The sequence below is a fragment of the Schistocerca cancellata genome, chromosome 4 (genome assembly GCF_023864275.1).
Source record: "Schistocerca cancellata isolate TAMUIC-IGC-003103 chromosome 4, iqSchCanc2.1, whole genome shotgun sequence".
Classification (NCBI taxonomy): domain Eukaryota; kingdom Metazoa; phylum Arthropoda; class Insecta; order Orthoptera; family Acrididae; genus Schistocerca; species Schistocerca cancellata.
In genome coordinates, this window is record NC_064629.1 from 691,610,411 (window position 1) to 691,628,275 (window position 17,865).

General features: G+C 39.8%; 1 protein-coding gene across 4 annotated transcripts in view; it reads right to left on the reverse strand.

Moving 5' to 3' along the window:
- LOC126183752 (succinate--CoA ligase [GDP-forming] subunit beta, mitochondrial) overlaps positions 1–17,865 on the reverse strand; it is a 92,623-nt gene that overhangs the window by 14,691 nt on the left and 60,067 nt on the right. For all 4 annotated transcript variants that reach the window (XM_049925975.1, XM_049925977.1, XM_049925978.1 and 1 more), the window contains exons 6-7: positions 2,096–2,273; positions 327–585 (exon numbers count right to left, since the gene is read on the reverse strand). In XM_049925975.1, coding sequence (XP_049781932.1) covers positions 327–585; positions 2,096–2,273 — 437 coding nt within the window. The remainder of the gene's footprint in view (positions 1–326; positions 586–2,095; positions 2,274–17,865) is intronic.

A 17,865-nucleotide genomic window follows, 5' to 3' on the forward strand; every position in this document is an offset into this window, starting at 1 on the left:
GTGTGTGTGTGTGTGTGTGTGTGTGTGTGTGTGTGTGTGTGGGCGCGTATGTGTGTCTATTGTTGACAAAGGCCATTGGCCAAAAGCTTTAAGTGTGAAAATCTTTTTGTTGTGTGTATCAGTGACTCAGTATCTCCGCTATATGGTGAGTGGAAACTTTGCTTCTCATAATATTGTTACAAATCAAGATTTAAATTTTATTTGTTCAAGTGTGTGTCACAAAGATACAACTAAAGTTTGCACTTTATGATAACACATCACTACATTTATTTTAAATTTATGCTATCATACAACAGATTTTGCATCAGTTCATCCAGAAAACTTACCTAAGCAACCAATGTTACCCGACATTCCAATGTAATTTAAATTATACTTTGCTGCTTGCACCTCTCTTGGATCAGTTTCAGAGGTGTTGTCAAGAGCAAAAATATCTTGCTGTCGAAATTTTGCATTGTCATCAAACTGGATTTTTGCATCAACTGCAACAACATTTCCTTCAACAGTTTCAGCCAGAGGGTTTATCTCCACTTGAATTGCATCCACTTTAAGAAAGAAGTCCCACAGCCTTTTAATTTCTGTTGCAGCCTATTAAATGTACAAAAATTTCAACTTAAAGAAAGATTATCATAAACAGTTTGTTTTAACAATTATATTAATGAAATATCTCAAAATTAAGTGAAAAAAGATACCTGTCCTTAGAGAGGCCATCAAACTAACTGATCACAATTTACTCTGTAAGTGAGATGGTAATTAGTTACACGTTTATACACTTCTGAAAGGTGAATTGTGCCTGTCAGAATCCATATTACTACGTGTTGAGCTCAGACTGCTGCAGTCATTATTTCCATATTTCTAGCACATGAATTTTTCACACTTTTGTATGATTAACATCTCAATTAGTGTCATTAGCTAGTAGATCTCATTGTAAAGTCTTCAAGTGTGGCCAACAGCAAAACACTGCACTAGCAGTCTTCTTTCAAAGTTACATCAAAGAGAACCAATGTTCAGTACACACAATTTTATTTTAATTGGATTGTGTGGTCAAAGTCTACTGCTGCTCATCTCTCAATCCCTCTTCATTAAAATGCCACTCTTGTTTGCTAGCACTTGGAACTCAACTTTTTTCCAGAAACACAAAGGTAGCTTCTTTTTAATTATTGGCTGTTGATGGTGAAAGACTTAATGTTCTTAGAATGAGAAGATGAGGTACTGATGAAAATTAAGCTGTGACACCAGATAGCAATTTGTTATTTGGTTAGTTAAGCTGGTAAAATATTTTCCTGTGAAAGACAACCCCCAGGTTTAATTCGCAGACCAGCATACAGTTTTAATCTGCCAGTAAGTTTCATGGTTTAACATTGGTTGTATTGATCCACACAGAGATCATTTACACTTCGTTAGTTCTGCAAATGACAGTGTGCTCCAGCAGTGCTTATGGCAATTAGCTTGTATCTGAGAGACTGCTGCTACCATCCACATTGATGTTTTCCATGGTTTCCATACCTTTCTTCGGGCAAACACCAAAATGGCTCCTTTTGATATTTAATGGCCAAAATCCTCCTGAATCTTTTCCAATTTGAGTTTGTTTTGTGCCTCTAAAGAAGTTGCTGAAAGCATTCACCCACCCACCCACTCTCCCACCCACCCTTCCTTCCATGAACAGAGCTAGTGATCTGGGTTACGTATTTTTGTTGTGCATTACCACACCAATCCACAAAACTGACTGAGCTGCACTATTGATCAGAAACCTAAGAGGCTTTTTTATAATGTGGGGAGTGGTCAGTACTGAATGGATTCAAAATAATTAGTCTCCACGTCACAAGCACTGGAGTTTCATGCACGGTGGGGCCACGCCACAACATAACATAACCCAGCTGTTTTCGCCTTTCTTGACGAGTCCCTCAGTAATCAAGTCATTGGTTTGGACTGGTCAGCAATTACAGACAGAGAAATGGATTGTCCTCCTGTGACCACTTTTTCCTGAGTGTAATGATAAAACTGCCTATCTCAACAGTCTTCCACCAAAAAGTGAGATTCAGTCATAGAAAAATCTAGTTTACTAATTTTTTGTATTTCTTTTGGAAAGATGTCTCACCTTATTTACTTTCCCTTCAAATCCGAGGAATTTTGCTATACTATTAGCCATTTCATCAGTTACACCTTCTGATATGTTAACTGGCACAGTTTTTATAAGATGAGGTGTCTTTTCTGCCACATTTTCAATATCTGTGCCACCAGACGGTGACGCAACAATAACTGGACCATTGTGTTCCCTGAAAAAGTCAAGAAATTCTGATCATCAAAAAGTAGTTACAGAAGACTTTTGCAAATCTTCACTTCTTAAGTAACTGTAAAAATGGTCTGTTATTTTCTAGAAAAATATAAATACGCGCCTCCAAGGAGACATAATCACAATAGAAGAGTTTCAAGCATAGAAAAAAAGGGGAATCCATAATGTGCTGGGTGCTGTAACTGTGCAGCTAGGTGGTACAACAACTACTACTACTATTATTTCTACAGAGCCAAAAAATAAATGGCTCTTCACTGGGAAGTCAAACACAAATTGTCCACCACAGAAAATAAAGAACAAGGGAAGTTTATCTGACCTATCAGCATCCCAAACAGAAATATCTATAACCATCATCATCATCATCATCATCATCATCATCATCATCTTCTTCTTCTTCTTCTACCATTTTAGTCATCAAGCCAGCAAGATGTGAGAGTCAAATTATAAATGTCATATCTCCACTACATGGAATCAAAAATTCTTAAATAGGACTACACTGTGAGCACATAATTATCTGAGGCTAGAACTTACAGATATTTTAGAAATTTTAGATCTCTAGAGAAATATAATCACCATACACCACACTCGAACTCTAACAAATGAATATGCAGCTATATTTGGCTCATGATAAACAACCTTCACTCTTTTCACCCTTTGCTCCCTCTTTAAGGCTGGAAAACAAAAAGTCCAAGTTCCCAATATCAAGTGGATGAAACAGGTTCAGAAAAGAACTCTTAAATGCTATGAAAGACAAGGCTGGAGAATTCACACTCTTAAAAGTACCTACCGAGATGCCTCTGCAATGTTACATTCTCTGAACCATCAACACAGAAAAATTATAATCAGAAAATCACAAAGAGAAACTGCCAACAGAAGAGAACAGATGGTAACCATTAAACAAACTCACAACAAAATAAAACAGGTGAACAGAATTCACTACAAAACTACAAGCAGTATAGTGTGCATCAAGAATCTACATCAAAAAAGCAATAAATAAACGTAACAAACTGAGCCAAATACGGGTGTTTCACGGGTATGACATCATACGAAAAAGTGCTACGAAAGTCATGCTGTAATGGTGCCTGTGGTAGTGTTTGGGGGGGGGGGGGGGGTGGAGAGGAGAGAAGCAAAGAAGGGGAAAGGACTATGCTGGGGTGGGGAGTAGAAGTCTTGTGTCAGGCTGGAGTGGAGAGAGGGAAAGGGGTAGAGGGAGGTGGAGGCTGATGGCTTCACCTGAATCTGCAGTACAGCACTATTTCATTTTCATACAGCTGAGGCACTGTCTCTACATCTACATCTACATTTATACTCCGCAAGCCACCCAACGGTGTGTGGCGGAGGGCACTTTACGTGCCACTGTCATTACCTCCCTTTCCTGTTCCAGTCGCGTATGGTTCGTGGGAAGAACGACTGTCTGAAAGCCTCCGTGCGCGCTCTAATCTCTCTAATTTTACATTCGTGATCTCCTCTGGAGGTATAAGTAGGGGGAAGCAATATATTCGATACCTCATCCAGAAACGCACCCTCTCGAAACCTGGCGAGCAAGCTACACCGCGATGCAGAGCGCCTCTCTTGCAGAGTCTGCCACTTGAGTTTGTTAAACATCTCCGTAACGCTATCACGGTTACCAAACAACCCTGTGACGAAATGCGCCGCTCTTCTTTGGATCTTCTCTATCTCCTCCGTCAACCTGATCTGGTACGGATCCCACACTGATGCGCAATACTCAAGTATAGGTCGAACGAGTGTTTTGTAAGCCACCTCCTTTGTTGATGGACTACATTTTCTAAGGACTCTCCCAATGAATCTCAACCTGGTACCCGCCTTACCAACAATTAATTTTATATGATCATTCCACTTCAAATCGTTCCGCACGCATACTCCCAGATATTTTACAGAAGTAACTGCTACCAGTGTTTGTTCTGCTCTCATATAATCATACAATAATCTCTTACCATGATGCTTCCATTTTTCCATTTAATGTGCGGATCTTCATGAAATATTTTAAGTATATCTCACGCAATATTAAAAAGTTTTACAAAAACAATTAGCTGTGCAACTAGCAGTAAATTCCCATTTAACTGTTGATAAACTGAATGATACACAACTGCTTCAACATGATGATAAAATGCTTTTTAAGAGTCTTTCCCAAGTATTTTTCAGTTCCAGATCCTATATGCGAGATCTATACCATACACCCTCCCACTACTGCCTACTCCAGTCCCATCGCAGGCATATCTTACCTCATCAAAGGAGGGCCACGTGCAAAAGCAGCTACGTAGTCTTATCAGTTTAGATGCATCCACTGTGCAGCATTCTATGTGGGCAACATTCCAGTATGGTTCTTTCAACTAACAACTCTGGTACCGCGCGCTGCGGAATTTGAATCCGTGCCAGACGTCATGGACGTCGAAGACCCATAGAGGTCTCTGCACCGTAAGCTGCGGCGGCGTGCGCCTCCTGGCAAACTTTCAGTGTGAGGGCGCCACAATGGAACACGTGGTCCCAGCAGCCAATAGCGGCGCCCCCGAGAGCATACTTAAGCGCAGGCCACTTGCTCATCCAGTCAGTCTTATCTTGCTTACGTAAGATTACACCTCGCTTGCGCTAGACTGTTTTCTTCCTGGTTTGTGTACGAGTTTGTTTCCCTGTGACTCTGTTGTTCGGTCTTGTCGTGTTCGTTCTGTCCTACATTGGTAGTGTCCGTCCTTTTCCGTTGTGTTGTTGTTCGCAGGCCTCTCCGCGGGTCCAGCCGTGCCTTCCTCAATGTTACCCCGCGACTGTCCTGGTCTCAGTTACAACAACAACCTCTCTGTCCTCATGTACAGCCACTGCCAAACTGTGGCCAAGAGAAAGCTGGACTACCCAGTTGCTGAGCATGCAGTCCAACATAGTGTGCTCGACTTCAATTACTGCCTTACAGCTTATGCCATTTGCCTTATAGCCTATGCCATCTGGATTCTTTGCACCAATACCAGTTTTTCTGAATTGCTCAGATGGGAATGCTCCCTGAAAAATACCCTTTGTTCCCGCAATCCTCTGGACTGAACCTTCACTAATTCCTATCCTCCACCTCCCCTTTCCCTCTCTCCACTCCTGCCTGACGCACGACTTCTATTCCCCACCCCAGCATAGTCCTTTCCCCTTCTGTGCCTATCTTCTCTTCTCTTCTCTGCTCTTCTCTCCTCTCCCTCTCCGCCCCCCCCCCCCCAAACCCCCAAACGCATCCTCCTCCCAAGTACAGCCTCCTGATATTTGACCTAGCAGCCCACTGTACTGTTTCCACCATACATCTCTGCACACTACCACAGGCACCATTACAGCATTCCCTCCCCCAATGCTACACTGCTATCCCTCCCCTCCCCACTCCTTATCTCTTCTGTATCCCTACTACCCACTCCAGCCAAAATTATTACTCACCCCGGTGGGCCACACTGCCCTAACATGAAAGTGACCACTCACACACCCACACGTTTTATTTGTCTGATGAAAGGCTTGGTCCGACAGCAAAAAGTATCTAACAGTCTAGTTTTAAAAGCGACTGTCCACTGCTTAATACCTCCTCTATGAAGTGTGCTGCAAGCTTTTCTTTACTATGAGTGCATCCTACATTTTCCATTATAGAAAGTATCTCTCACTTAATATACTCCAATCTTGCATACGTCGTATTGTCTCCCTCACAGCAGAGAATGTTTTAGAAGCTCCAGTATGCTTATACAAACTTGTTAACTGATAATAGGAGACTTAGCAGGAGACAATAGAAAGTGTTTGCTGTAGTTAAAAATAAGAAACGAAATACTTTTCTACTAGCTGCACTGATGACTTCCAGTTACTGAACGCATTCTTCATCCAATATAGCAGCCCATGTTTCCCAATCACCTCCTCAGTTGTGAAAAAGTGCTTAGTAGAGGAACATCATTTTGATTTACATACAGTAAAGCATTTAGAGATTAGAGAAATATGAAAAAAAAAATTTCAGTTATTGAGTAACAGCAAGTCACATAGAAATACAACAATATACTGTCAAAAATATAATTACAAAGGATCTTAGGGTTCTATCTTCATTGTTGTGAAGCACTGTAGGAAATGAAAAGACCCTGAACACACTGCTTGTTGGGGGGGGGGGGGGGGCAACAAAGTTCCAGAAAGTGAAAGTTGACAGATATACTGAGCTGGAAAACGTTTCAGTTCATTTGATACGCTAAGCTGGGACTGCAACAATTTCTCCACACGTACCAGTAATTCAGGTAAGCGAGTAGGAATGAAACCAGAAAATTTTACTGTGTTTACTGGTAGTGGAATTGCTCACTAAAAAACAAAAACGTGAATGAAGATGTCATTTCCATGAAAACTGGTGTCCTGGTGTTCCTTATACCATAGAATCAAGAGTGTGAAATATTAAATGCAGACAAATCAGTACTAGTTTTCACACTCATGCCTGCCAAGGCCTGCACAGTACAAAATCAAACTTGCCATACTGGAAAGCTCAGTGACGACACTGAAGTTACTAGTACTTGTCACTGGTAAAGCCACAAATCCCTTTCGTTTCTTCTTCTTCGTCTTCCTCTTCCTCCTCCTCATCCTCATCCTCCTCCTCCAGCTCATAACTTTCTCCCTTCTTGAAGGTTGTCTCGTGATGTTCTTGTATATGCTGCAAGCTTCAAGTCCATCTGGAGAGACGCAATGAACAACGTCGAACTTTTAACTATCTCATTCAACTAAAGTGTTCCGGCATTGTACACTAGGTATAAATCAAATGTAGTAGTGCATTTTTAAAGAAATTATGCCTCAGATTCATAAGAATGGAGGCTCATGGTCTATCCTACCATCCTGATTTAGGTCTCCAGACTGAGACAAAAGCAGCCATGTGTGTGTTTCTTTCTAAATCTGAAGAGGAACTGTGTCCAACATCTTAATCTACTTTTAAATGTACTTTTAACGTCTCTGTCCACTGCTCAATACCACCTCATGTGGTGAATAGCAAACTATCCTATACCATATTAATGTCAAAAGATGAAGTATAGTTGCAATGCAAATCAGAAGCTGGTTCTTTCAAACATGAAATTCTGGATGTGAGTAATTTCATTGATAGATACACCTTTGCAGGACACATTATATCACCTGGTGACATTAATTATCATCTTAATTGCACACAAAATACCTGCACTTAAATACCAGAGCAGACTGTTTTTTTGCATGAAATTTCTATGCTGCCTAAAAGTAATTTATTTTGCTAAAATAGTTGTCTTAATACTGCATTTATGTTTTAATGGTTTTTGGAATTTCTCATGTAGCTATCTATTTTACATATTACAGATACAAAAAATTGCTTCCTGCTTACAATGTTTTGCTGTTTATTATAAGCTTTACCTGTGAACCCCTGAGAGCATCTTAGAAAATGTTTTGGGAAGTCCTGGTGGAATGTAAACAATTTAAGGAGCAAATGTAACAACTCACTGAATATTAGAGGAACCGAGTCATCAAAAGGCATATAAACAAAACTGAGAACATTGCCAGCTTTTGGGCAAATGCTTTTTCTGATGAATAGTGTACATACACAAAAACAAATATGTACACACACATGCCCACACTGCTACATTGTGGCAGCCGAGTCACACAAAAAAGAAACTGTTCCCTGCTCAAGATGTTTTGATGTTTAATATGATCTTTACCTGTGGACCTTTGAGAGCATCTTAAATAAACAAGTAATATCATGACCACAAAAACTAGGAGCATTCTTAAAAATAAAAATCAAACAATAAAATAAAAATCAAATAAAAAACTGCAGGCATACAGGCGTGTGTGGACATATGTATGTATGTTTATTCTATAGATCACAAAAAGGATTCATCCAAAAGCTAGCAAAGTTCTCAGTGTTGTTTATGTGGCTTGCAAAAACTCAGTGTGTCTACTATATGGTGAGTTGCTAACTTTAATCCTTAAATTATTAAAAAATGTTTTACTATACACAGAGTACTACTTTCTTACTCTGACTTTTATTTTCTTAATATATTTCACTGCCTACTTAATGCCAGAGATACAATAATCAAGAGACCTTTCTCACATAGTTTTTGACCAATTTTTGTTCTAAGAGCACTAACAGCTCCTTTTCAGTGTGTATAAACAGTTTGTACAACATACAAGGATTGTAATAGATGCATTTATTGCATTCACATTCTGCTATAAGAATACTAAAAGCAGTCTTCTCATGCTACATGTATCAAAAGCTGTCTACATAACAAGATGGAGATAAAGGGTATGACACCACTGACGTTTCAAATTCCATTCCAGGCACATTACAGCCACCACGTCCCAAAGCAAACGTAGAAGACAATATAGTCATCATCATTTGTGGGTTTTTGTGGATACCAGTCATCACTTTCTGTACTTCTACAGGGTGTCTCAAACCTTTTGGGTTAAACAAACTGGTGATAGTGGGTCCACAAGCGATTATACTGAGATAGGAAACCAATGGTCAGAAATGCATATTTATTGTATCATAGACACACTCTGTATACACCAAATAACAACAACATAGCTCATAGTAATTGTTCAAAGCAACAGCCCCATCATAATGCACGTGATGCAACGGTGCATGCAGTTCAGCTGCACTCTTTCAGTGATCCCAGTTGCCTGTTGTACACTGAGAGAGGCAGCAGGTGATAAACAGCATACACACTTTACCACCAAACAGACATACTGTACACAACTTAGTCCATAGCATGTGTGTAATGTGACAGCAGCATGCATCACACCAGCACATTAACATGTTCCGCACGTATACCGCTATACCTGGTGTCAGTTGTCCATTGCATCAGACAGCTTGTGGTGTGTCCATGGTGAGGTGTGCTGCTGTGTACAGCACATGACACATAAACAAAGATGGAATGTCATGAGAGTTGGCAGACATGCATTAAATGTACAGTGTGGCAGGATGTAGTGCCTGTAAAGCAGCATGATTGTACAGAGAATGTTTTCCCAACAAGCATCATCCTAATTGGAAGAGGTTTCTCTCTGAATACCAACTTACGAGAGATGGGGTAGTTCACACCACAGAGAGCCAGCGAGTTTCCCGCCAAAGGGATGTCCAAACACCAGACTTTGAGGAGATGGTGTTGGGTCTTGTGGCCAACCACCCAACAATAGACATCCATCAACTTGAAACTTCCTGGCAGATTAAAACTGTAGCAGACAAGGTACTGGCAGAAGTAAAGCTGTGAAGATGGGTCGTGAGTCATGCTTGGGTAGCTCATTTGGTAGAGCACTTGCCCGCGAAAGGCAAAGGTCCCGAGTTCGAGTCTCGGTCCGGCACAGTTTTAATCTGCCAGGAAGTTTCATATCAGCACACACTCCTCTGCAGAGTGAAAGTCTCATTCTGGATCCGTCAACTTGCCCGTGAAATGCAGATTTCAAAGGATACGGTGTGGAGAGTATTGGTGCAGCAGGTTTTCATCCTTGTCATAAAAAACAAGTGCGCAAGCACAGGGACCAACAGATTTTGAGTCCCACGTTCACTTTTTCAATGGATTTGCCACCCCAGTGCTGTAGTGCTGAACTCTGTACAGTTTGTATTGCTCACGGATGAGGACTCATTCACCTCTGATGATGTTTTCAACAGCTGCAACAGCCATTTCTGGAGTGAGGATAATCCCCACATCACATACACTGGTGGTCACCAGCAAAACATCTCTGTATGTATGGGCAAGCATTGTCCAAGATCCCTTAATAGGACCTTATTTGCTGCCTTCCCATTTGATTGGTCCACATTAGCTGGTGTTACTGTGAGATGTACTGCTACAGTTCTTGGTGACTGTATGCCATGTTGTCCATGAAAGGATGTCGTTTCACATTAACTGGTGTTCCTGTGAGATGTGCTGCCACAGTTCTTGGAGACTGTATGCCATGTTGTCCATGAAAGGATGCCGTTTCAACATGACAGTGCACCAGTCCACTTTGATGTTAATGTTCATGAGCACCTGAACAACACAAACCCTTATCGGCTGGATTGGAAGGGGAGGTCCTGCCTCATGGCCAGTGCATCTCACGTATCTGGACTTTTTCCTCTGAATCTATGTCAAGATGTGGGTGCATGAAACCCCCATAGAAATGTATGATGACCTGTTTCCTAGGGTCCTAGCTTCCTATCTCATGATACAACAGACAGCAGGGATCTTTGAGAGTGTGCAGCAGAACCTCAAGCACCATTGCTGTGCATGGATTGAGACTGGCAATCGTCACTTTGAATAAGTACTATGAACTACATTATTGTTATGCGGTGTATGCTGTACATGCCCATAAAACAATAAAAATGCATTTGCGACCACTGGTTCCCTATTTGAATACAATCTGCTGTGGGTCCATTATCACCTGTTTAAGTTTGACCCAAAAAGTTTGGGACACCCTGTATATAGCAGCGAAAAGCCTGCACGATGATTTTTTCTTTCCAGTGAGAATTACAACTGGTGAGGTTGCACATGAATTGTTATTTAAGCTTGTCAAAGTATGTTACTTACATAAACAAGTAATATTATGACCATAAAAGGTACAAGCAGTCTCCAAAAAGATACCAGTTACACTGTATTATGCAATGTATAAAACAAAAAGTGAGCAACACACTTTTGTGGTTGCTGAATGATTAATAATAAACACTGTGTATGTTGTATGGCATTATGCTAATATGTATATTAATATACTTAATAGAAGTATTGTGTGTATTCTCTTTCCCTCCAGCAACCCTCTTTAGTAAATCACAATAAATACTGCACAAGATATATATAAGCAACATTTCAGTTTGTCCTCCCATCTCCCTCTATTCCACTTGCATAAGAAAATTGTGGTGGGAAGAGGAAAGGCACAGTATACTGATAAATGAAGCATTCAGTTTCAAGCCACAGCCTAAACATAAGATGCCCCTTATTGCCTCAAAATATGAAGGCCAGAAAACAGAACAGTTTAACTAACGATAGGCAACAGACACACCTCTCTTAACACATCTTCTGCATTCCCCATTTCTGTAGAACCATTACAGCTGAGTAGCTGTAAAACATTTCTTCTGCTGTGTAATTCATAGCTAAAACTGATGTAACCTGTGCACACACAAATAAGCATGTAATGAATTAACAATGATAAAATTAGCTGTGATGTGTTGGCTGGAAATGAAAGAGTGTTATTCAGTGCCACACAAATTATGGACAGTGGTGAGTCTACAAAAGTATGGAAACACACTGATGGATGCAACTTTCAACTGGGAGCAATATCAATATCGCAGTTCCTCTTTCTTAAAGTTTTCATTTTGCATAATCATTTATACCTAGACTAATAAAGAGACCCTTCAAGATAATCTCTTTCAAAACTTGAGATATTTAACCCTGCTTTTATTTCAATGACAACAAATTGCCCCCCAAATAATTTTATTTCAAACTAAATTGAAAAATCGTGCTTGAATAAAACTGATCAGTGGTCACCTGAATCAGACAATACAAAAAATGATACTGCAATGAATAAAGTACTTGGTTAAATAGACATAAATGTATTGAATTTTCTTGTGTAAGATGTTGAACATATCACAAACAATTTCTCTGCTGACTGTACAACTGTTTGATGGTCCTCCATATCTGAAATGTGTGGTACCATAAATGAATGTGACTGACAGTCTGAATCACAGTGAGAGAGGAAAAGAGAACAAATTTGTGTAAGCAATTGCATGAAGATGTAAAACAGGGTCAAGCACTCCAAAAGTACTCAAAGGTTAGCACTACCAGTTAGGAATTTTTTCCCCCTCCACGAGTTCTTCATCATGACAACAGCCACCTGTATTTGTACCCAAACTGGCTGATCTTATTTTACATCATGATGCAGTCATAAATTTTACTCAATAGTTGTGAACCATCTTTCTTACAGTACTATACAGGGTGTAAACAATAACTGTTTACGACACAGCACAATGGTGTAGAGGAAGTCAAGACGAACAGTTTGCATTCTGCCAAGCCAGTAAACCACCTCAATCTGGCCTACAAAGGCCACCTTAGCTACAAGCATGTGCACAAAAAAAGGTTCAAATGGCTCTGAGCACTATGGGACTTAACATATGTGGTCATCAGTCCCCTAGAACTTAGAACTATTTAAACCTAACTAACCTAAGGACATCACACACATCCACACCCAAGGCAGGATTCGAACCTGCTACTGAAGCGGTCATGCGGTTCCAGACTGAAGTGCCTAGAACCGCACGGCCACACCGGCCGGCTAGCATGTGCACCATGCGAGATTTTCAGTACCCTCTCACTCTCTTATGCTAATGGCTTAGCCTGCTATTTCACTAATATTATTACTTTAAGGTTTCCCATGACGGTAATGAAAAAGGAAGTCTTTTTTAAATGTTATACAAAAACTAATTATGTTTACAGTTGTATCTAAGCAAAGAAGGGAAAGCAGAAAGGTGGAAGGAGTATATAGAGGGTCTATATAAGGGCGATGTACTTGACGACAATATTATGGAAATGGAAGAGGATGTAGATGAAGATGAAATGGGAGATACGATACTGCATGAAGAGTTTGACAGAGCACTGAAAGACCTGAGTTGAAACAAGGCCCCGGGAGTAGACAAAATTCTATTAGAACTACTGACGGCCTTGGGAGAGCCGGTCCTGACAAAACTCTACCATCTGGTGAGCAAGATGTATGAGACAGGCAAAGTACCCTCAGACTTCAAGAAGAATATAATAATTCCAATCCCAAAGAAAGCAGGTGCTGACAGATGTGAAAATTACCGAACAATCAGTTTAATAAGTCACGGATGCAAAATACTAATGCGAATTCTTTACAGACGAATGGAAAAGCTGGTAGAAGCCGACCTCGGGGAAGATCAGTTTGGATTCCGTAGAAATGTTGGAACACGTGAGGCAATACTGACCCTACGACTTACCTTAGAAGCTAGATTAAGGAAAGGCAAACCTACGTTATCTAGCACCTGTAGACTTAGAGAAAGCTTTTGACAATGTTGACTGGGATTCTCTCTTTCAAAGTCTGAAGGTGGCAGGGGTAAAATACAGGGAGCAAAAAGCTATTTACAATTTCTACAGACACCAGATGACAGTTATAAGAGTCAGGGGCCATGAAAGGGAAGCAGTGGTTGGGAATGGAGTGAGACAGGGTTGTAGCCTCTCCCTGATGTTATTCAATCTGTATATTGAGCAAGCAATGAAGGAAACAAAAGAAAAATTCAGAGTAGGTATTAAAATCCATGGAGAAGAAATAAAAACTTTGAGGTTCACCGATGACATTGTAATTCTGTCAGAGACAGCAAAGGACTTGGAAGAGCAGTTGAATGGAATGGATAGTGTCTTGAAAGGAGGATATGATGAACATCAACAAAAGCAAAATGAGGATAACGGAATGTAGTTGAATTAAGTCAGGTGATGCTGAGGGAATTAGATTAGGAAATGAGACACTTAAAGTAGTAAAGGAGTTTTGCTATTTGGGGAGCAAAATAACTGATGATGGTCGAAGTAGAGAGGATATAAAATGTAGACTGGCAATGGCAAGGAAAGCGTTTCTGAAGAAGAGAAATTTGTTAACATCGAGTATATATTTAAGTGTCAGAAAGTCATTTCTGAAAGTATTTGTATGGAAGTGAAACATGGACAATAACTAGTTTGGACAAGAAGAGAATAGAAGCTTTCGAAATGTGGTACTACAGAAGAATGCTGAAGATTAGATGGGTAGATCATATAACTAATGAGGAAGGTATTGAATAGGATTGGGGAGAAGTTTGTGGCACAACTTGACAAGAAGAAGGGATCAGTTGATAGGACATGTTCTGAGGCATCAAGGGATCACCAATTTAGTATTGGGGGGCAGCGTGGAGGGTAAAAATCATAGAGGGAGACCAAGAGATGAATACACTAAACAGATACAGAAGGATGTAGGTTGCAGTAGGTACTGGGAGATGAAGAAGCTTGCACAGGATAGAGTAGCATGGAGAGCTGCATCAAACCATTCTCAGGACTGAAGGCCACAACAACAACAACAGTTGTATCTAAATCAACAATTACAAACACAGTAGTATCATAGTAAAAACAACAGACAAACAAAACTGTTTAATTGCTAATTTTATGCTGCTAAAATTCAAAATATTTAGAGGTAAAATTTATACAAACGTGAATTTTATGTTTTGTACATGTATGAACAAAGGGTCTTTTAATCCTTTTGTCATTGATGTGACACATATGCCACTAAAGTAATACACCGTTTTAAGTACTGAGACATCAATGTCTCATATCCCTCTAGTGCTAGCATGTAGCGAGATGCTTTCAGAACTTGGAGAAAAATACTACGGCCCATTGGGTGGACATATAGAAGGCTGCGAGTGATCATATTGAGCCGTGTGCATTTATAGAGAGTGAGTGAGAGAGAGAGAGAGAGAGAGAGAGAGAGAGAGAGAGAGAGAGAGAGTGTGTGTGTGTGTGTGTGTGTGTGTGTGTCCAGGAAAATCATAAAAAATCACCATCTTCTCTATTCCAAGAATGCCTGAAGTAACTAATTGTTTTTTATACATCACAGACATTATTTTGAGACATTACTACATACCTCAGTAATTCTGATAGTTTGTACATAATTTGTGTGTAATGGGACATACAGGTTGGTTCATCTGAAGTTTTGGATTAGATTATCTCAAAAACTATACATCGGGTAAAAATAGTGGATAAGACAAGTTTGTTAGTTCAAAGGCGGACATCAAATGATACTACACGTGACCTCCAGCCCCCACCCCCTTGGGTGGGGCGGGGGTAACTTTTAAATCTTTAATGGAAAGCCCCATTTTTCATTGCAGACTCAGATTCTCCACAAAAAAGTAATCAAGTTTTGTCTGAAACATTTTTTAAACCGATGACAGTTGGCACTGAAATCGAGAAAAAAGTAAAATTGGGGGAGAACTCTGATTTATTTAGAATTATCCGAGAAAGACGCATCAAATCAATAAAAAATGTGCACCAAATCTTTCATTACACCAAATTAAGCTATTTTTGTACAAAATGTACTATATCCTACTTTTAGCGTTACCCAGGAGCAATGACATGGAGGTAGTAGAATGATGTTCCCATGGGGTGCTTCAGTAGTGTGAGTCCCCTTGCCTCTCACAATTTGGGGTGCTTAATTAATGAAATTAGCCACTAAGAAAATGTTCAAAATTATCCCCATTTGCTTCAATGCATAAAGTCAAACATCTGTGAAAGTTGTCCACATTTTTGAGCAGCACATCCCGTGGTACGGCTGCACACACTCTTCAAATGCGTTGCTCCATATCGTTTCTGGTTGTGGGCTGTCTTTCATAAACAATTTTTTTAAATAACCCCACAAGAAAAAAATCAGGAGATGTTAGGTCTGGTGAACGTGGAGACCACTGAATTGGTACGCCGCGTCCTACCCACCGACCAGGGTACCGTAAATTTAAAACGTTCTGCACATTTTTAGCATAATAGGGAGCTGCTCTGTTCTGTTGGAACCACATTCGTTGCCTAGTTTCTAACTCAACATCTTCCATTAGCTTCAACAAATCATCGCGGACAAGTTCTAAATAAGATTCCACAGTAACATTCCGGTCAAAAAAATACTGTTCTATCAAGTAACCATTTAAAATTCCACACCACACCATTAACGACCATTTGTGTTGATTGTCAATGGGTCTGTGCCAGTGTGGATTGACAGGGGACCAATAATGACAATCATGATGATTTAATTAGCCATTGTTTTTGAATGTGGTTTCATCAGTGAACATAATGTATCTAAGAAAATCATTGTCACTTCTTATCATTTCCAAGGCCCATTGGCAGAAATGCAAGCGTACTTGCATATCTTTCGGCGTTAATGCCTGTGTCAGTGTGATACGATATGCATGATAATTATGTGCCTTCAAAACCCTCAAAACAGTTGATTTCAGTATTCCAGATTGTCTCTGAATCGCGCGACTACTAATTTCAGGATCCAGTTGAACACAGGCGAAAACAGTAAGGGTACGAGCCTCATTTTCATTGTATTCACGATGACAAAGTCGACAGTGCATGTATCCCCTTCAAGCTCATTGAGTGCAATTTCGAATAATGTTTCCGCTTGGATGCCGTCTGTTTGGGAAATGATCCACATACAATTGCACAGCTTCAGTGTAATTGTTATGGCATTCACCTAAAATTATCATAATATCAACAATCTCTGTAGGAGGATAGTGAGCCACGTTTCGCTAAAGAATAATTTACTTTCATCAGTTGATGTTTACGGTTCACAACTTGAAAGTAAAGTGACGTCTGATCTCATTGCACCGACCTTTATACTGAGCTATAGTTCACAGTTTGGCCACAGTAGCACCACAGTCAGGTGAGTAATGCAATTGTGAAGACTTCCCTAATGAGATTTTAATACCATTCTGCCTCCCTCCATCAAAAACTGTGGTGAGTAGGTTACATTTTGTAAAAAGAGCTTAATTTGGCATAATGAAAGAATTGGTGCACATTTTGTATCAATTTGATGCATCCTTCTCGGATCATCCTAAATAAATTGGAGTTTTTCCCCAATTTTAATTTTTCTCAGTTTCAGCGCCATCTGACAATGGTTTAAAAAAAGGTTTCACACAAAACTTTATTACTTTTTTTATCGAGAATCTGAATCTGCAATAAAAAAAATGAGTGTTTCCATTTCAGATTTAAAAGTTGCACCCCGCCCCACCCAAGGGGACAGGGGCTGGGGGTCACATGTAGTATCATTTGATGTCCCCCTTTGAGGTCATGAACTTGTTTTACCCACTATTTGTACCCAATGAATAGTTTTCGAGATAATCTCATCCAAAACTTCAGATGGACCACCCAGTATATGCCACAGAAAACGTCACAGAATGTAGAAAACATTGATGTGTGTCGTATGCCAAAGCCATCTTCAAATGTTATGTTGAAAACTTGTGTGCAATATTTCATGTTTTTCATTGTCAGGAGCATAAATGTGTTTTGGGGCTGATTTGATATACATTCTTCGACAATTGCCATCCTGATAAAATCATTCTAAAATTAAACATTTATCTCTGAAAATCATAGGTTCACATGGAAACATGGAGCTAGTTAGATTCATGGAACACACGTATACCATCTCACCAATTTTTAAAAATCAAACAGATTGCATTTTTTGGGAACTGAAAATGTATTATTTATCACAAAGGGACATGGGTTTTGACCTTTTATTTTTCAAATACATGCTAATTATAGGTAAATTTTAACCATGAAAGGGTTAATATCCAAGAATGATTTTAGCCAAAACTTCATGTGGTGTGCATGTGCTGTAGCTTACGTGGATTTTCTTGAACAACATGAAGCTGTTTCTTGGCTTGATAGACTGCAAGAGTCTTATATCCAAAACACATCATATGAACAATAAAGTCATTCCTTGCTTCACACCTGACTTTTATCATTGCAACCCAGTCAGCCAGTATGCAGAACTACTGATCATGACTTTATATCACATTTATATTATTTCACTGCAAGTTGGGTCATTAGGAAGGCCAAGTTATTATACGGCTTCAGAACACAAGTGAT